Here is a 19,398-nt window from a genome sequence, read left to right as displayed (position 1 = left end):
TGGACTCTACGCCCAGGCTGCCCCTGCTCCGCCTGTGAGGCAGGGGACGGAGGAACCCAAGCTGGGAGGAACTGGTTGATCACAGCACAGAGGTGTGAGGCTAGGGGTGCCCCCTAGTGATCAAGCACCTGCATATGAGAAAGTTCCTAGAGGGCAAAGTACATGATCTCCTCACTTCCTTTTTGACTTCACTTCCCACTCTCTTCCTGCCAGCCACGTAGGTCTCCTTCCTGCCCCCCAAACACCCAGCACTGCTCTTGCCTCAGGGTATTTGTACTCACAGTTTCTTCTGCCTATAACGCCCTTTGCCCAAACACCCTCATGGTTCTCCCCTGACTTCCTGCAGTTCTCTGCCTACATAGGACCTCCTCACAAGAGGCCTTTCCCATTCTGTCACTCTGTGTGAAACAGCATCCTTGGGATCTCTCTCCCATTACTCATTTTTCTTCATAAAACTTGTCACTACTGAAACATATTCTCTTGTGCCCATAGTAATAATTTAACTCCAAAAAAGCATAGGTTTTGCATATCTTTTTCATTTCTCTATTGCCCAATTCCTAGAACATACTGGGATGTTGTTGTTGTTATTAGGCACCATTGAGTCAGTACCTACTCATAGGAGCTTAATATTTGCTGTACTTCTTCCAACTCAGATTTGTTTGTTCTTCTGGCAGTCCATGGTACTTTCGATATTATTCTCCAACACCATAACTCAAATGCACCAATTCTTCTCCTGTCTGCTTTATCCATCGTCCAGCTTTCACACGCATATGAATCAATTGAAAATACCATGGCTTGGGTCAGTTGCACCTTAGTCCTCAAACAGACATATTTGCTATTGAACACTTTAAAGAGGTCTTTTGCAGCAGATCTGCCTAATACAACACATCTTTAGATTTCTTGACTCCTGCTTCCAATGTGTTGATGTTGGATCCAAACAAAATGAAGTCATTTACAACTTCAGGTTTGTTTGTTTTTTGTTTTGTTTTTTTCTGTTTATCATGATGTCATTTAGTGGTCCAGTTGTGAGGATTTTGAATGCCTTGCAACTTGAGGGGCACATTTCCCAGCACTAAGTCAGACAATGTTCTGCCTTTATTTGTAAGATTTTCAGTGGTTAACCATTTAGAAGTAGTCCACCTCCCCTTCTTCCTAATTGGTTTTTAGTCTGAAAGTTCTACTTCCAGTAACTACCAGACTAAACCTGTCCCACCATAGTGACCCTACTGTATTTAAAATACTGGTGGCGTAGCTTCTAACATAATAGCAACACACAGGCCACCACAGTATAACAACCTGGCAGACAAGGAGTGGGCACAGATAACAGGATTTATAAAACATATTTTGGGGGATGTAACTCAACCCGTAACAGGCTTCCAGGTGGGGCATTCCAAGCCTGGGCTTTGATCCTATGCCTTCCTCTACTCTCAGATGGTCCGACTTATTGCCTTCATTTCAGTCACTAGTGAGTTCCCCAAATTCACTCAGAATGGACCTGGGGCTGCTCTCCTTGTCTCATCCTCCCAGGCATACAATGAGAAAAAGACACACACACACACACACACACACAGAGAAAAGCACAAAGACAGCAACGCACACAAGTACCAACAGAGAGACGAGGAAGAGAGAACCCCACAGAGTGACAAAGACTTGGCAAGTGTGACACTGAGACCCAACTTAGCCTCATGGGCCTGACCAGGGCAACTGTCAGTCCAACTGCCCCTTTTGAGCGAATTAGAAAAGGCCCTCCCTACTAAGGTGGACATGACCTCAGTCAGGAAGCCCAGCCTGGGTTGCCAAGTTCAGCGGACTGGCTTTCAGACCTCTCTTGCCCTTCAGCTAGCTATTCATGAGGTCCCTCCTCTGGTTGTCTGCACACCTACGAGAGGACAGCAGCTTTAAAACAAAGCCAGTCCTCAGGTCTGACCCACAGGCACATCTACAGAGTTCTCTTGAAGCCCTTCAGACAGGCTTTGTCTCTCTCCATGTGGGCCTTGAGCCCAAGCCCCGCCGCCTTCTACACTCACCCTTGGGGCCTTTTTGGGTTTCCAGGTCCCATCATCCACCGCAGTCACCAGTACAGGGGCCACAGGCCCCTCCTCCGCAGGCCTGCCAGTTGACCAGACAGTTGTCTCTCCAGGACAAAGACCTCTTCCAAAGGCTGAACTGAATGTTGGAGGCATTTCAGATCCTGCAGCAGGTGTTTGGACCACATCAGCCCTGCCTATTGCCCCCATGAGTGTCTGGCCAGCCCTCAGAAACCAGTCCCGGAGCCTTGTGGGGCCAGGAGCAGACCCTCAGGCCTGTGCCACATGCAGTTCCTTCCCCCTCTACAGGGACAGGACCAGGCTCCACACTTCCTGACCTCACAGACACTCTCCTCTCTAGTCGCAGGAATCCTGGAAGTGGACCATGAGCCTCATGGAAAGGAAGGCTGAGGAGCAGAGAGGGAAGGAATGTATATGGGGTCCCAGGTACTAGAAGCAAAGTGTCTGCCCTTCTCACTGCCCAGCAGCCCTGCCCTGTAGGCTCTCCTGACCCTGACAGGGTGGCCACAGCCCGAGAACTGAGATGGATTGAGCGATCATTCTGCTTTAAGAAGCCAAGGAGCTGGAGCTCCAACTGCTGTGGTACCTACCAGGTAGGTGCAGAAGGCAGGGTCCCCCGCCCTCACTCCCACCTCCTTATCCCCCACTCAGAGGACAATGATGGAGGGCAGGCAGAATCCTGGGTCTGGTCGGAAGGAGTAGTGTTCTCTCCACAGAAGCTCAGGGACAGAGAGTGGGACCACCATGAGTGTTCTGTCCATGTGGGCTGGGGACACGACTCCAGGTGCACGCAGAGAGCCTACAGGCTGCCCTCCAGCCTCCCCCCAGGATAGCCTGCCTTCTTGGAGGAAATGATCAGCACAGGGCAATTAGGGCACAGGTGAGTCATCTTGTCACAAGGCCACCTCCTAGTGACTCAGGAGGGACGGTCCAGATGGGCCTCTCTACCAGCCCTCAGCTCAGAGCCTGAGTCAAGGACTCCACGGACTCTGGCCAAGAAGCCCAGGAGAAAGCCCTCAGCCCCACCCATGAGCCACCCTCCCCCTTCCAACTTGACTGCAGCTAGGTCAGTGCAACTTCCGTCTCACCCCAACAAATAGTTGTTGCTGTTAATCCTGACAATAAGAGCGGCTGCCATTTTCTGACATTGGACACAGTGATATTGGAGGTCGTGACCCATGGGGAACGTCATGCAAGTGTCCATAAACAGCAGCGACAAAGAGAAGAGCTGGGGTCACTGTCTTCTCTCTTTCATGTATGTGCTAGGGAGTATGCTGGGAAGGGAGGAATTGGGGGCCCTCCACGGAGACCAGCAGAACCTTCTGGCAAACAGCAGTCCCTGGTGTCTAAATGAGCCCTACCCCAAGCCCAACCATGGGCCTGCAGGGAATAGGTGTCCAACCTGGGAACTTCCTCTCCTGCATCAGTCCTGGAGAGCCCCTCACCTATCCTCCCTACCCTGGCCTTCTGAGTCAGGGGCCTTAAATAACTGAGGCAGCTCCCCACGGTCAGTCTCAGGACCGCTTTCCTGGCTTTGTCCTTCAGCTGGCTGGGCAGGAACTTCCTGCCCAAGAATTCCCGGATCCTCCTGATGAGGCCAAAAGCGTGGCCTGGGAACTCAGGGATGGAGGGACATCAGGGAGAGGATCATGGGCAGCAAGACCTCCTCAGCACACTGGGGTAGGCTGCCCACCCCCCCAGGTCAGGCCCACCCCACTGCCTGACTTTTATGTCTGATGTCTCCATTGGAGCCCAGGGCTCAGCAGGCTGGCCTGGTAGGTCCTGGGCACAGAATAGGGATTAGACTGAGACCCTGAGAAGATGGGGCTTGGATGAGGCTGAGAATGAAGCAGGGGTACAAAGACAGACAGCCGAGCCACCAAAGGCAAACTGGGTTTTTATTACCAACATTGCAGGCCTGGTTCTGACGGTGGGGCCGTGCTGGGCTAGCCCACCCTGCAGACACAGGGACACTAGTTGTTCCAAGATCATCTGGCCCTAAGGGCTCCTTGGACATGTCATAAGAGGATGAGGACATATCCCAGGGCAGGGCAGGCTCAGGGCCAGCATCTACTTCACTCTGGAGGCCAGTTCCCCATTTCATCCATCTCCTCTAGCAGCAGGTGCTGGGGGCAGAAAAGGGTGAAGGAAGATGCCTCAGCACCTTTGGGCTCCCTCCCTGCCTTACTCTGCATCCTATAACTTTCCGATGAGATAAGATCCCAGAGACAAGATCCCAGAGCCACCTCTTCTAGCCCCTCAGCTAACGAATTCCTCCAGTCCTGAGACATTGCCCTCCCCCACTACTATGGAAGGGACTTTCTCCCTCTAACTTGTGGGGACTCCTTGGAGTCAGGCACCCAGCCAGCCCCTCCTGCTACCAGGGGGTTTGGTGCCCTTCCCTCCAGCCTAGGCTGCACTTCAGAAGCCTCACTGCTCCTCCCTCAGGTCCCTAGCATTCCTAGGGGGTGGTGACCACTGCCATCGAGTCATTTCTAGCTCATAGTGGGACAAAGTAGAAGTGCTCTTTAGGGTGCCGGAGATGTTCCATCTTTACAGGAGCAAACAGCCTCATCGTTCCCCTGAGGAGCAGCTAAGTGGGTTTGAACCACTGATCTCACAGTTAGCAGCCAGTGCTTATCCCATTATGCCACCAGGCCTCCTTATGATGAGGACAGGATCCTTGAAACACCTACAGGAGGGCAATATTCCTGAGGCAGCTCTGTGGCTAAAGTGAGAATGGAGCTGGGCCCTCACCTGTACCCAAGAACTCCCTAAACACACAATTCAAAACCCTTGTCATGGTGGCCTCGTGTGTTCTGGAGTAGACCTGCTCTGCTCCATAGGATTTGTTGGCTGTCATCTTTTGGAAGCAGGTCACCAAGCCTTTCTTATGCAGTGTAACTGGGTGGGTTTGAACCACCAACCTTTAGGTTAGCAGCTAATTGCAAACCACTTGTTCCACCCAAAGGTTTTAGAAACTTCCCAGGGACCTCTGAACAGGCTACCCCAAAACTGTGACTACCAGGACAGGGTCAGGTTCCGCTGCCAGCAGGCAGACTGGCTTAGAGAGTGTGGCATTGGAGGAGGAAGAGGAATGAGATAGAGTGAAGATGAAGGAAAAAGTCCCACTGTGGTCAAGTCAGTTCTGACTAACATCGACACCGCAGGGCAGAGCACATCTGTTCTTAGTGTTTCTGGGACTGTAAATCTTTACGGGAGTAGAGAGTTTCATCTTTCTCCTGAAAAGTGGCTTGTGGGTTTGAACTGCATAGACTTGCAGTTAGCAGCCCAATGCTTAACCCATGACATCACCAGGCCTCCTTGACCAAAGATTGCTGTTGTTGTTGTTATGTGCCATCGAGTCGGTTCCGACCCAACCCTGTATAGGGTTTCCGAGGGTGTAAATCTTTACGGGAGTAGAAAGCTCATCTTTCTCCCGCGGAGCAGCTGGTAGTTTCGAACCGCTGACCTTAAGGTTCGCAGCCCGATTCGTAACCACTACGCTACCAGAGCTCCTTAAAGATTGCTGTTAAGTGCCTTCAAATCAGTTCCACCTCATTGTGACCCTGTGTAGAGTTACTGAGGCTGTAAATCTGTGTGGGAGCAGAAAGCCTCATCTTTCTCCTGAGGAGCAGCTGGTGGGCTTGAACTGCTGACCTTGTGGTTAGCAGTTCAGGGTTTACCTTAAGCAATATTATATGGATTACAGATACACAAGAAAGTATTACAGCCTGTCTGGACCAAAAAGGGCAGAGAGAGGGAACTTAGCCAAGGCCATACAGCAAGTGCACAGCCAAGTTATGACATTAAAAGTAGACATCCTGACTCTGGATCAATGGCAGATACAGAAAGATGGGTGGAGAAACATATGTGTGTGTGCTCTCATGTAAGTGCGCACATGTGTGTGCACAAGCATGCATGCCCATACACAGGGGACCAAACAGGGTCCTAATCTCAGAAACACCATCACCAAGCAGGGATTATGCCTCCTAGGGCAGTGAGAGGCTGGAGACAGGGGTCAGGCCCGGTGGAGATAAGAGGTTTCCATTCCCCTTATCTTCAGTGTCCTGGGGCATACCTGGCCATCCACAATGCCTGCTGCCTCTAGGGTGATCTCTGGCTGGGCCAGCAGCTCCCTGCCCTGTGTGCTGCCCATCTTCCAGAGGCGTGACTCCCGTTGCACTGCCAACAGCTTCTTCAGCTCTGACTCCACAAAACCTGCAATCAGGAGAGGTCTGCATGGGACAGGCAGGACTCAAGGAAGAGAAGAGGGCTCTTACTCCCTGAATCTATGCGGTCCCTGGTTTTATAACGTTTTCTTCTTCCATTACCTGGATCCAGACAGGTACCACCTCTCCAGCACCCTGCCTTCCTCAGGAAGCTCACCTGCTACAGATTCCTGTGAATCCCCTCACCTCCTGGGGAGAACAACTTTTTGCCCCTCACCTCCAGCCACATACTCAAGAGCATGGATCTAGAACCGAACTCAAAATGCCTAGGCCAAGTCCCAGCTCTGCCACTTACTAGCTGTGCGACTTCAGACAAATTATTTAACTTCTCTGTACCTTCGTTTCCTCACTGTAAAGTAAAGGTAATAATGGGACCTACCTCACAAAGTTGCAATGCAGTTTACCACTTAGAATAAGGTCTGGCCCATAATAACAGTATGAAGGGAGTTTCAACACGTTTGTGGGAAAAGGAAATCAGAATTTTGATTATGGGATTTTCCCATCAACTTTTTGAAGCCTCCTCATATATAAGGGACAACAGTGATTTATTGTATTATGTTAGTACCATTGAATCAACTGCCCTCCATATCTGGGATGTTTCGGGGAGCGACTTCATGGGAAGGGGCAAAGTCTGGAGCACGGTCACAGCAATGCATGATGGAAAACCAGCCAGGAGGTGGCTTCCCAAAGTAGTTAGCAGCCTCAGGGCCCTGATCTAGGCTGAGGAAAGTGTGGTGCTCAAGTAGCCTCAGCCCCAATTACAGTCCCTGATCTCACTGCCTCTTAGACCCAGAGGAAGAAGGCCTCTTTTCTTTCAGACTACACCTGGCACAGCCCTGAGTCCAGTCACCTAGAGGCAACAAGCCCAACACCTGCCTGGGGAGGTCTTTTTAGGTCCTCTGGTACCACCTAGTGGTACAATTTGGTATTGCACATATGGGCCTCTGGCCATGTAAGGCTGGCTTCCTGGCTTTAGGGGTTGATTGGGGTGGGGGCTCCGCACTTACCCACTGTGTCTGTTGATCTAAAAATCCTATGCAGAGGTGATTGTAAGATGACAATGCCTGGGACACAGAGGTTAAATAAGCTGTCTTCTTCCTCTACTTCCTCTTCCTCTCCTTTCTCCTTCTCACGTGGTAAGCCTTCCTTGAGAGGAAACTGGGAGTGCCCCAAGTACCTGAGTAAGTGGTGGTGGGGGGGGCGGGGCACACCTACAGCCTCCTTCCCCAGGATACTGCTGCCCATGGACCCAAGCCGTATATTCTGCCCAAGTCAGATTTGGGCATGGGGGAGAAGGACCCACCCCAACTACCCCAGGCTGGTCCCACAGACCTTGGCCATGGCTGATTTTTGAAGCTGCTTGTACAAGCTGAGGAGGTGGTTCCAGGGAGTCATTCCTGCCTTTGAGGAGGCCACCTTGAGGTATCCTATGAAGGAAGAGTGGCCAGGCTGGTGGGGGTGGGAGTGGCCCAGGCCTGAGCTGGGAGGTGGGGAAGAGTTCCTGTTTTCCTTTGCAAACACCTATTATGTGCCAGTGTCAGGCACAATTCTAAACACTTTAACAAAGAACATCTCATTTGATCCTTGAGACAGGTACAATCATACTGTGTATTCCCATCTTATAAATGAGGAAATGGAGGCAGATACAGAAAGAGGTTGAGAAAGTTGCCACTATCACACAGCTTGGCAAGGATTCAGGCCCCACACCCCTGAGAAGCCCTGAAGGAAGAGAGCCATAGGCCACACTCACCGTCAAGCAGATACTCCTTCTCTGGCTCCCTGGTCAAGATCTTGGGGCTGACCTGCAGTGGCCCCACCGCCTTCTGCAGCCGTTCTTGCTCCATTTCCAGGGCCTGGGCAAAGTGGCCCCTGATTTCAAAACATAGTCAGGTGGGGGAGATGACTGGGGCCCAGAAAAAAGACAAGAGATCCCCCAACTTCCCCCAAGGGACCCTATTCAGCCCCTTCCATTCTCTCTCCTAATAGCCCCCTACTCTGCCCTCTGGAATTTTCACAATAGGGGCTAGCCCTCCCTAAAAGTCATGTGAGCAAGGTATTGTTGTTAAGTGCCATTGAGTGGGCTCCAAGTCATAGCGACCCTATAGGGTTTCTGAGGAATGGCTGGTGGGTTTGAACCCGTGACCTTACAGTCCAGTGCATTATCCTGCGGCACCACACCAGGAGGGTGCAGGGAGGCAGATTCCCCCTTCTTCACAAGAGACTAGAACTAGGAAGGTGTGGGGAAAGTCACAGTGGAGTTGGCACTGGAAAAGGAGGCTGGCACAGGAGTGGGACTGACATTTCCCACTCCTCAGGAGTAGGGAGCTCTGGCCCCTCCCTCTTTCATCCTTGGTCCTTCACCTACATCACTTGTGAGAGAACTTTTATCCCTGACTTCTTCCTCATCCAACACCCCAACTCCAGGTTCTGCCCCACACATTTGATGTTTCCAGCCCTTGGCACTACCCTCAATCTCTGCCCCCACAGTTCCACTCTCTATCCATCCAAGGACTCCCATTCCTGAACTTTCACCAAATTGGGGGTCACCCCCCATCTCAGGACCATATCCTTCCACCATCTTACATCCCAGACCTCTTTCCAGAATCTCCATCCCAGTCCCCTCCTCCCCTATCCACAGCTCCAGCCTCTGCCCCTTACCTGCCCCAGGCTCCTTTAGCACTGGAGGCTCGCCTTGCTGTCTCCTTCTTCTCTTCTCCCTCCTCTTCCTCCTTCTCAGACTGGCTGCCCAGCACTGCCTGGCTGCCTCTGGGCAGCACTGACTTCACCTCTTTGCCCTGGGCCAGCTCCCGCAGCATCTCCGTGGGGGAGAGGTTCTGGGCCCATGTGTCCCCCATCCCCAAGCATGAGTGATCTTGATTGTTCCGTGGCAGGTTCGGGGAGCCCTTCATAGTGACCATGGCCAGGGTACCCACCAGTGTGGAGGGCAGCCTGGACTCCCTCCTCTCCACTGGACCCTGGTGGCCCACTCTCAGGGGGACAGTGTGCTGTTCTTGGGAGGGACTTGCCTGGCCTCCCTTGTCAGTGCACTTCTGGCTGCTCTTGCTCCCCACCAGGTTACGGAAAAAGCGGAACATGGAGGAGCATCCCAAAATTTGGGATCGCTGGGTTGGAGCTGGGACCTCCATCCTGAGAGGAACCCTGACCCTAAGGGAGCAGTCCTAGTGGTCACCCCAAGACCAACTGCTTAAGAACAGGGGGAGCTTTCAAATGAAAACCTCCAGTTGGAAACTTCCAGGAGTTCTAGAAGGCACTGGTCAGGTGGGGGAAGGGGATAGAGTGGTGTATGTAGGCATGGAAGAGTAGCTGAAAGCAAAGAAGGCAAAGGGGTCTGAGGAGGCTGAGGGGAGAGGGGGTGAAGACTTAAGGGAGGGGATGTTGCTGAGAGCCCCCAGGAGGCCTGGTGGGAATGGACTGGGCCTAGGCTGACCCGAGAATGGGATGGGGAGCTGTCAAACATGTGCCCACACCTCCCTTCCGCCCTATCCCTGAGAACTATTTCCCAAGTCCAGACAGAATTTGTTCTCCCTCTTCCCTGCCCCTTTAGCACCCAGCTCATGCACATCCAAGTGACTGCACAGACCTCACTCTGCTTTCATCTCTGTTGGCTTGCTTGTCACCTTTTCCGGGTTTTGTATTTCCAGAGACCCCAAAGGTATTGGCATACAGGTTGAATCTTAATTTATTATTATTATTCCTCACGGCACTTACAGACCTGATTATAAACCCAGCTCAGTGACCTTAGGGGAGCTCCTTAGACCAGTTGAGCCTCAGTTTGTTCATCTTTAAAGTGAGCAGAGTCATGGGTTGTTGAGAAAACGTGATGTGATGAATGAGACAAGGCAGTTGCTAAAGTGCATGACACTTGGTTGGATGCTTAAGAAATCTTGTCATTCTGGCTATTTTTAAATTGGCATTGCTGGATGGAAGGAGGGAAAAGATCACGGACAAAGACTGGGAGTCAGAGGTGGGGAAAACCGTGGGAGAGGGAAGTCCCTCAATGCTCCCTGGCCGGGTGGGAGCTGCCACCCGCCTGGAAGCTGGGCTGAGGCTGGGTGTCGTATCCGGCGGTCACAGAGGAACTTCCTCTAGAGGGAGCTGATTTCAGCCGGCACAGCCCGCACCTCTATGATCTGCAGCTCTGCGCGGGTCCTTCAGGCCGTTCAGGACAAGCCAAGGCGGCATCAAGACACCGGGAATGCACTGCCACTGGTTTCTGGAAGCTGAGCCTTGGTAGGCACCCTGCCTCAGGGAGGAGTGCCCACCCCTCAGGACCTTGGGCCTTGGGTCTTGCTGAGCCATCCCCAGTCTAGGCTGGGATCTGAACAGGTACGCCGGGAGGGTGCTGCCCCTTCAACACCCATATCACAGCACCCTCCCAGGGTGCGGCAGGCAGTCTTCGGGGAGCTTGATGGTGAAGGGAAGGCCTTTAAGCTTTGCCTGGGCAGCTCCACCTAACTTTGTTGGGAGCCTGGCTGTGCCAGAGCTTCCTGCCGCTACTCTTTAGATGGCTTCCCATTTTGCCATGGCCCTGGGTGCAAGGAGAACCAGGTGGGGTGCCAGAGAACTGAGTCCCTAAGCTGTCTGGGGGGTGGGGAGTGGGTGGGAGTAGAGGTCAGAGACAAGGTCAAGAGCAGGAGAGAACTTTCAGGGCGTTTCCTGCTGCCCAGGAGCCCTAGACTAGGTCTAGAGCCTGGTCAGGTATCACCCCTCGGTAACATTCCACCAGGGTTGCTGACCCAGCTAGTCTAGGAGATGGGCGTGGAATGGACTCCCCTTACCAGGAAGTTGGGCCACTTGGAATGGGGGGCACTGGTAGGCCTATGCTGGTGTAAGCTTTTCCAAGTAGTGAACTCCTGGGGTGGTGGCAGAAGGGGTTAGAGGTATACTCAGCATCCTCAGGCCCTGCTGCTTGGGGGTGGGGTGGGAGAGGGAGAGTACCGGGTTTCAGAGTCTATGGGGGCTTGGAGGGAGGCGTCTTATTCTGGAAGGAGCTGCCAGGATTCGGGTGTGCCAGCTAAGTCCTGCTTTAAGGGGTCTGAAGGCTCATTGCCCTGAAGAGGGAGTGGGTCTGCCTTCCTGTCCTTGAGAAGATGGAGGGGTGAAGAGCTGAGTGCACAGGTGGTCAGCCCTTCCCCACCTGGTTTTGAGGGCTCCTGGGAGCTTTCAAAGATGGCCCCAGGCCTGAGAGGGAGGAAGGTGCGGGCATGGTGGCCCTTCCTGGGGTAGGCACTGCAGCGCTTGGCTTTGGTTGGGGCCACCCTTCCCAGGGTTAGGTGGAGGGGTCGTTCTCACCAGGGTGATGGAGGCATCCTCCAGGAAAATGGGGCTCAGAAAGAAGGATGGAAACTGAAAGTGAAAGCTCAGTCCAGGAAATGATCCTCTCAAGGGTTCACAGAGAGGAGTGTTGGAGCAGGACTGTCTGTGGTCTGGCCTGGACAGAGAGGAAAACTGGAACTAGGAACAGGAGAGCAAGTGTGTGGTGTGAGGTAGGGTGGGAGGCTGTGAGGAACACACTGCTTCCTCAGTTCACTCGGAGGCAGGAGTTGGGAGGGGACAGGCAAGAGGTAAAGAGTACCCTCTGAAGTCCCCAAACTGGAAAAGAAATCTGAACTGCGTGTTGAGATTACAGACTCACAGTGACTCCAAGAAGCAGTCTGAGTTTCTGAGATTAGCTATATGGCCTCGAGCATTAACTGTGCCCCACCTATAAAATAGGTATGGTGATGTTTACCTCACTGGGTTAATGTGACTTTCCAATGGCCAACACCAGTGAGTGTTCATACAAGATAGAGGTACATCATAGACACTCAGGAAATGTTTGTGGCTTGAACAAACGGAGTTGGAAAACAGGTGTGTTCTAACTGACCAAGGGGAAGTAGGAGCTTCAAGAACTTCATGGGTCATTGGCTAGAGGTGGCAATCTTTCGATAGGTATATGCTAGGGTGGGGTACAGGCGGGTTCTAGAGCAGCTGCCAGAACCTGTAGCCTCTGAAACTAGTCTCACTTGAGGTGAAATGGGACTTGAGTCCCACAGTACTCTGCCGCAGCCACACCCTCCCTTAGGCTCTGAGTGCCGCCTGAGGACAATGAGGCAGCAGAGACCTGGGTGTGAATCTTGGCTGCTTACTTAGTGAAGTTTCCTTGGCTGTTCCACATTTCACCCCACCTCCCCTGTAGAGTTGCCAGTAAAATGTTCAAGAAGTCCTGATTCTGCCCAGCAGACTCCACTGGGGTCCAGAGGTGGGATAAGATGTGACTGGAGCCAGGACTGGGAGCTCATTCCAGGAGTAAGGGTGTCCTCCCTGCTGGGAAGCCTGGGACTCTATCTGGAAACCCTAGTCTGTGGTTCCTGCTCATTCCCATCTCTGCTTTTTCTCACCTATCCTCACAGGCTGACGCTATCTTCCACGAGGACCTGAAAAATGGCGTCCGGGCAAGGCCCGGGTCCTCCAAAGCAGGGCTGCGAAGACCCTAACTCATCCTCCACATCTGGTAATGGTCTCCCTGCCCCCTTCCTCCCTCATCCCATAACATCTGTGTGGATGGACAGAGTTGAAGCGAACAGGGGCCTGGACTTTTGCAGGCTCTCCTGCCTCAGTTTCCCTACCTTGGAGAAAGGAGAAATGTGTGTCTCCCCACCCAAGGCAGGTGGCCTGTTGGGCAGAAGCTGCTGCTGCAGTCAAGATTAAACCCAGGGAGAGGGAGGAGCCTCCGTGGGGGAGGGCATAGAGGCTTGGAGAGGCCAGGGAGTGAATGGGAAGGTGGGCACAGCGTCATCATCATCACCATTGCAGGGCAGAGGGGCGGGGTCAGGGGTTGAGGGAGGAAGAAAGTAGAATGGGGCCTGGCTGTGATAAGTTCATAGTAGGAGAAATAAGGAAGTAAACGGCCTTATCACCAAGTCAGCTCAGCTCAACAGGGAAAGCAATTACTGTGACTTTGGGGACAGAAGTAAGATGGCTGCCCTTCCTCCCTCATCCAAGGGAGCCTAGAGTCCAAGTCCCTCCACACAAATCCAGGCTTCTCCCTGGACTTTGAGTTCAGCTCCCAGCTACGTCCCTATTTCCCTATGTGACTTTTCTAGGCCTGAAGTAACAGTTTCTAATGTGTTTCCCACACTTGTTCCTGAAGCCCACTGGTTTGCGTACTTTATACACACTGAAAGATACAGGAGCCCAAGTAGCTGGGATTATATTCTGGCTCTAGGGCTTGTTCCAGCTATGTAACCTCATGCATGTTACTTACACTCCATTGTAAAATGGGGATCATCTACTTCACAGGTTTCTGTGAGACTCATCTGCATATCAGACTGGCAGAGACTAAGCACTAGGTTCACTAGTGTATGTTTACTAAATAAAGGAGCATTGGTGATGCTCTGAGTTCCATGTTAAGCTGCTAACTGCCAGGTTGACAGTTCAAACCCACCAGCTGCTCTGTGGGAGAAAGGCAAGGTATAGTCTCTGAAAACCTGTGGAACAATTAGACTCTGTCCTAGAATCGTTATGAGTCAGAATCTACTTGATAGCAGTGAGTTTACAAAATGTTAACTGGGTGTAAAGTAAGGGGTGAGAGCAGGGACATTTCTGTTCCTAGGGGCGGGTCAAAGGCCTTGAACCACCCACACAAGAGGTGGGATACTAGGATCAACTTGCCCTCCCTGACTGCCAGCTTTGATCCTCAGAGGAGCAGGTAGCCCAGGACACAGAGGAGGTTTTCCGCAGTTACGTCTATTATCGCCATCAGCAAGAGCAAGAGGCTGAAGGGGCAGCCGGGCCCGCTGACCCAGAGATGGTCTCCTTGCTCCTTGAACCTAGCAGGTGAGTAGTGGTCCCTGGGGCTCACAGGGACATCCAGGAGCAGGGGCTCACTTGGGTCACGGTGTAAGTCCTGGGACCTGGGGAGGCCTTGGGGGTTTTGTCCTCCCACTGTGGCTCGGTTTTTTTTTCTTCCATTTTAGGTTCTCACGCTCATCAGGGACCATTCACCTTTTTATATTAGCTCATATTTGCTTATTGTCCATGGATCCAGCCTTCATATGCTGAGAAGTGTCAGGGACCTCCAAGGAGGGATATACAGGGTTATGGGGGTCTCAGGCAGAACTCACATTGTATGCTGTATGCCCATTTGTCTGCTACTGACCTGCCTCCTGTCCCTACAGTGTCATGGGACAGGTGGGTCGACAGCTTGCCATCATCGGGGACGATATCAACCAGCGCTACGATGCAGAGTTCCAAGCCATGTTGCAGCACCTGCAGCCAACAGCAGAGAATGCTTACCAGTATTTCATCAAGATCGCCTCGAGGTAGCCTGGCCACCTCCTCACCCATTCCAGCCACTGTCTGTCTGCTGTCCTATTGTCACACACTATGCTCTGATGAAGGAGCTCTGGTACCGTAGTGGTTACAAATCGGGCTGCTAACCTCAGGGTCATCAGTTAGAAACTACCAGCTGTTCTGTGGGAGAAAGCTGAGGCTTTCTGCTCTCGTAAAGATTTACAGCCTCGGAAACCCTGTACAGGGTCGCTATGAGTCGGAACCGACTCCACAGCACATAACAACAACAACAATGCCCTGATTGGTTCCTCTGTCAGTGTGGGAGAACTGGTTTTCTGTCCTGGCTCTGCTGCTGTCTTGCTTGGTGATCTTGGGCACCTATCTTTCTCTGGGCCTCAGACTTCTCATCTTTTTGAGTTCTGGCACAGAGAACTTGATGGATTAGGTCATGGACTCTAGAGGGGTTAGGAGTGGGGATGTCCCTACAGCTGCCCAGGCCAGGTGTAAGACTCCCGATCTGGAACCACATTTCACACAGAAGATGATAAGGTTGATAATCTTCTACCAGGCCCTACAAATGGCTTCCATTTGCTATATTCTGGCTGCTGTAAGACTGTGTGGTGTCATGGTCAGAGAACCCAAACTGGGGTTCAAATCTCAGCTTTGCCTCTTACTGGTTTTATGAAACTGTAACCCTCAGTCTTCTCACCTGTAAAATGGGGAAAATAGGCTTACATTTAGGATGTGTTAGCTGTTGTTACCATCTGCATTAGGCAGGTTCGAAGCTGGGGATGAAGCAGAAGTAGGTGGCAGAGTTAGCGTTAGTGCTAATGTCCCTGGAAGTCAACCACCCTGTTGTCACTGAGATACTGGGACCTGTCCTAGCCTAACCTCCTCTTCTGTCCTCTCTCTCTGCTATCCCTCCGGCTGTCAGGCCAGCAGCAACGCCTACAGGTAATCTCCCTGCTGCCTGTATCCACTCAGGCTACCCTCTGCCCTCTCCTTGTCACTTTGCACTTGCGGAATTGGTGACCTCACCCAGCAGCAGCCCGCTCAGCTGCCCTCTGAGCTTGCTCCTTTCAGAGAGAACCAGGCTCTTCTCAAATCTAGGCCAGATTCGGGCAACTTCTGTGTCCTTGATTCATAGCTAAGCCATTTTGCTTTTTCCTTAGGAGAGGGGTGGAGGTGGGGTGCTGGCGGTGGGAGAGCAATAGCAGGCTGTGACCTCCTGGGGATCTGTGACAAACGATATGGGATGCTTTACCCGTAGCCTGTTTGAGAGCGGCATCAACTGGGGCCGTGTGGTGGCTCTCCTGGGTTTTGGCTATCGCCTGGCCCTTCACGTCTACCAGCACGGCCTGACCGGCTTCCTGGGCCAGGTGACCCACTTCGTGGTTGACTTCATGCTGCATCACTGCATCGCCCGGTGGATTGCCCAGCGGGGTGGCTGGGTAAGTGTCAAGGGTTGGCCACATCTGTGACCTGCAGGGGCTGCGGTTTCCAGACCCACCCATCCCTTGGTCCGTGACCACCCTGTGTCTCCCTGCAGGTGGCGGCCCTGGACTTAGGCAACGGCCCCATCCGGAACGTGCTGATAGTTCTGGCTGTGGTTCTGTTGGGCCAGTATGTGGTACGAAGATTCTGGAGTCACAGCTGAGACCCCTGCCTGGACTTCAAGCCTTCCTCTCCTTCCCCTTCCTCCCCTCCCTGCAGGGGTCATCCTTCAAGAGTACAGAAGCTTTAGTCAGTGAGCACTCCAGCTCTGGGGGGCCCTGCCCAGGGCTCACTTAGGCTGCTGGGATGCCCCAACATTGCATGGTGCTAATGTACTCCCTCTCTGGACCCCATTCTGTCAGAGAGGGGCTGCAGCCTCCTCTCTCAGCTCTCTGGGATCCCCCTAGCATGCTGGGCACTGGGGGGATTGATCACCTGGAGAGATAAGAGGGTGGGAGCCACTTCTCTCCAGGAAGTTTTTAAAATGGTTTTAGCTTTTTATAATACCCTTGGGAGACCCCCTCCCCATTCCTACCACTCTGTCCCTGGCCAGAGCATTTTTGGGGCGAAGATCAATTGACCAGTCCTGTTTTCTCCAGGATTCAGCTTGTTCTGGAAGGACAGAACGTAAGACTGGGGACTGTAACCCAGCCCTGGCCCTCCCTACACATTACAACCCTGAGTTTGTGGTCCTGGTCATTTCTCTCACTCCTTACCCCATACTGCCTCTTTGGCTGGACTCTCAGGGAATCTGGACCTGGGATGGGGTGGGTGGGGAGTAGTACTGACAAGATCTAGCTAACTTATCTCTCAGGACCCTCCAGCCCTTCCTCCTAAGGGTTCTCTCGATCTTCTCCCTGACTCTCACTTTATAGACACCTGTTCCCAACCACCCATTCAGTACTGGTGAAGGTTCATGTCCCACCTATGTCTTCACCTAAGGAAGGCAGGCGCTTTGGCAAGTTGAGCGCTGTAAATTCCTTGCTGAGACTATAAGGGTTCAGGACTGTGGTTTCTTATTGTCAGGGAAGAGGGGCAGAGTGGTCATCTTGAGCTTTTCTGAGTGGGAGAATCCCAGAGTTGACCCCTTTACTTCCCTCATGGCCTGGGCACAGTGTAATGGGATGGGGTGGGGAAAAGGGGAACTGTGAATACTTGAACTCTACCCCCTCACCCACTCCTCTTATCCCCTTCCCCACCCCCCCACCCCCACCCCCCAGCTCCTCACCTGCCTCAGCCCTTCCAGGAGGTGGGGGTGGGAGAATGCTTTGTTTATATAGATAACCTAGGGGTTGGGGTAAGGGAGAGAAGTTTGTGGTTATGCCAAATGCATGGCGGCCAGACGGAACACCCTCCCCCAAGTATGTTTGAAAATAAACTGTGCAATCCCCAGCTTGCTCATTGTTGTGTATTTTGGAGATGGGGAGCCGAGGAAGCAAGCATGGCATTTACCTGGCTTATTACTGAAACAGAGCCCCAAGTTGACCTTCAGCGTCCCCCACTGGGCTGGCTGCAGTTCTCTCCTGAACTCTGCCAACTCTGCCAGTCATCCACCCACCTCTCCCATCCCCTTGGATTCCAGTTTCCCACCACTGTTAGGAAGTCAGGGACCCCAGCTTCTGGGCCCTGATTGCAAAACTGGTGGGCAGCTGCACATGTCTGGCGACCCCACAGACCACCTCATGCCTAGCCTGAATTCCTCTTTCTCTATGGGGCCACTACCTACGCAGGCCCAAAAGGCTCTTCTCCCCCACTCCTAGCTACCCCTGGGACACAGTGTCCCAGCTCCCCCTTTCTGATATCCCCCACAGCCAGCACACATACGGGGCTTTTCATTCTAGGGGTTTTGTGCTGCTTGGGAGTCCCTGTGGGGACGCAGCCAGAGGTGATAAAAATAACAAGCATGGGGGCGTTTAAATGTTCCAAAATGTACAGTCTTTTCAGTCCCGGGCACCCTGGTCTGTGCTTCTGACTCCCTTCCAAAATGGTCACATGCAAGTTCAAAAAAGATTCAGAGCTTCACTTTCCTGCCCCTGAGGATAGACTTGGCCAACAAACTCTTTCTTTGCTCCTCTGACATGATCTTCAAAGAGTACACGCAGGGACGCAATGGCCTGGGAATGGCAGTGCTGCAAGCGGTGATGGCTAAAAAGATGATGTGTACCCAGTAAATTGCAGGAAGAGTTTGTGGACATTTATTGAACAGATATTATGTGTTAAACTCGATGCTAAGAATTTGTTATCGGTGCCTAACCATTAGGTATAATAACTGATGACCTTGGAGGCCTCAAACTTTCACTTTACAAACACAGAAACTGAGGCGCCTTCCCAGAATCGCCCAGGTAGGCAATGGAACTTGCCACCACAATACTGGCTAGAAATCTCAGGAGGAGGCCGGCGGGACGGGAGTAGGGACAGCTGGTCTTGTGCACAAGCCCGCCAAGGAGTTAGGTGGGGTGGCTGGGAGGCAGCCCGAGTCTAAAGGCTGGAGGTGCACGGGTGCCCGAGTCTAAGATGGCCGCAGTAGCATCGGGCACGCACGCGTGCCCTTTCGTGGTCGGAGCCTCGGGGCGCGCCTCCTTCCCCAACCTCCACCTGGCTTTTGAGGTTGAGAACAGCCGATTGTAGTTGAAAAAAAGGCGGGTGGGTGGCAGCAAGAGCTGTGGTTTTCTCTACCCCTCAAGGAAAGGAGTTGGCACGCTATCCTGAAAGGCATGAGGAGTCCCAAGGGTTTTGTCTTGTATTTTGGCCCCTTTACTCCCCCACTATTATGCTGGAATGAAGTTTTCTTGAAAAGGGTACAGGAGCTACGGAAACCCAGGGGTGAGAAGTTAGGAGGCACCGAGTAAGGCAGGGACTTTGGGGATAAATGGAAGCAGAGGGGTTGTGGAGGTATTAAGGAAGTTAAATTAAAAGGTCTTGTTTGTACTCCAAAATCTGTGATCCTTTTGAAATTGTGCCTTCATTTCCACCAAATAAGAATGGATTCCTCAGGCACAGCGTTAGGGCAGTATAGCCATGAAAGTATGCAGTGTTCAACCGTCATTATTCATTTCTTTCTGCAATTTCAGTACAAACACTTGTCCTTCCTGTACAAATCAGCCTCACCTTCTCCCTAACCTCCACCCCGTAATTTTACATAAATGCACTTGTTGATTTGTTTCACCTGAAGAAAGTATATTTTAGGTCATTGAGTGTCCATCCAAATCCTTTAATTGGGGGGGGGGGTCTTCATTTGCCTGAACTACCCAATAAATTGTTTGAACACGTTTCTATGACCTAGTCATCTGAACAGCCCTAAGGTAAATTAAAGTTGATTCTTTAATTAA

General features: G+C 52.3%; 2 protein-coding genes across 2 annotated transcripts; one reads left to right on the top strand and one right to left on the bottom strand.

The window, feature by feature from the left end:
- Window positions 1–4,123: 4,123 nt before the first annotated feature.
- On the bottom strand, window positions 4,124–9,426 carry LOC102825963 (gametogenetin-binding protein 1-like). The gene is made up of 6 exons (XM_006860556.1): window positions 8,939–9,426; window positions 8,031–8,149; window positions 7,613–7,707; window positions 7,288–7,438; window positions 6,130–6,269; window positions 4,124–4,174 (listed from the first exon to the last, which is right to left on the bottom strand). Exons 1-6 carry the CDS (start codon window positions 9,424–9,426, stop codon window positions 4,124–4,126), a joined length of 1,044 nt encoding a protein of 347 aa, XP_006860618.1.
- Window positions 9,427–12,724: 3,298 nt separating this feature from the next.
- On the top strand, window positions 12,725–16,232 carry BAK1 (BCL2-antagonist/killer 1). Its single transcript, XM_006860555.1, has 5 exons — window positions 12,725–12,794; window positions 13,984–14,119; window positions 14,461–14,604; window positions 15,846–16,026; window positions 16,125–16,232. The coding sequence occupies exons 1-5, from the start codon at window positions 12,725–12,727 to the stop codon at window positions 16,230–16,232; spliced, it is 639 nt and encodes a 212-aa protein (XP_006860617.1).
- Window positions 16,233–19,398: the final 3,166 nt, after the last annotated feature.

The sequence above is a fragment of the Chrysochloris asiatica genome, unplaced genomic scaffold (assembly GCF_000296735.1).
Source record: "Chrysochloris asiatica unplaced genomic scaffold, ChrAsi1.0 scaffold00038, whole genome shotgun sequence".
Lineage (NCBI taxonomy): Eukaryota > Metazoa > Chordata > Mammalia > Afrosoricida > Chrysochloridae > Chrysochloris > Chrysochloris asiatica.
Note: the sequence above shows the minus strand (reverse complement) of the source record. Positions and strands in the feature narration are given on the sequence as shown.

Excerpts from the sequence above, each read along its gene's own strand:
- LOC102825963 (XM_006860556.1), bottom strand. The coding sequence starts at position 9,426 with ATGGAGGTCCCAGCTCCAACCCAGCGATCCCAAATTTTGGGATGCTCC. Across the intron at positions 7,708-8,030 it reads GAAGGAGTATCTGCTTGACG|GATACCTCAAGGTGGCCTCC; the intron begins GTGAGTGTGGCC and ends CTTCCTTCATAG. Across the intron at positions 6,270-7,287 it reads TAGATCAACAGACACAGTGG|GTTTTGTGGAGTCAGAGCTG; the intron begins GTAAGTGCGGAG and ends TCCTGATTGCAG.
- BAK1 (XM_006860555.1), top strand. The coding sequence starts at position 12,725 with ATGGCGTCCGGGCAAGGCCCGGGTCCTCCAAAGCAGGGCTGCGAAGAC. Across the intron at positions 12,795-13,983 it reads TAACTCATCCTCCACATCTG|AGGAGCAGGTAGCCCAGGAC; the intron begins GTAATGGTCTCC and ends TTTGATCCTCAG. Across the intron at positions 14,120-14,460 it reads TTGCTCCTTGAACCTAGCAG|TGTCATGGGACAGGTGGGTC; the intron begins GTGAGTAGTGGT and ends CTGTCCCTACAG.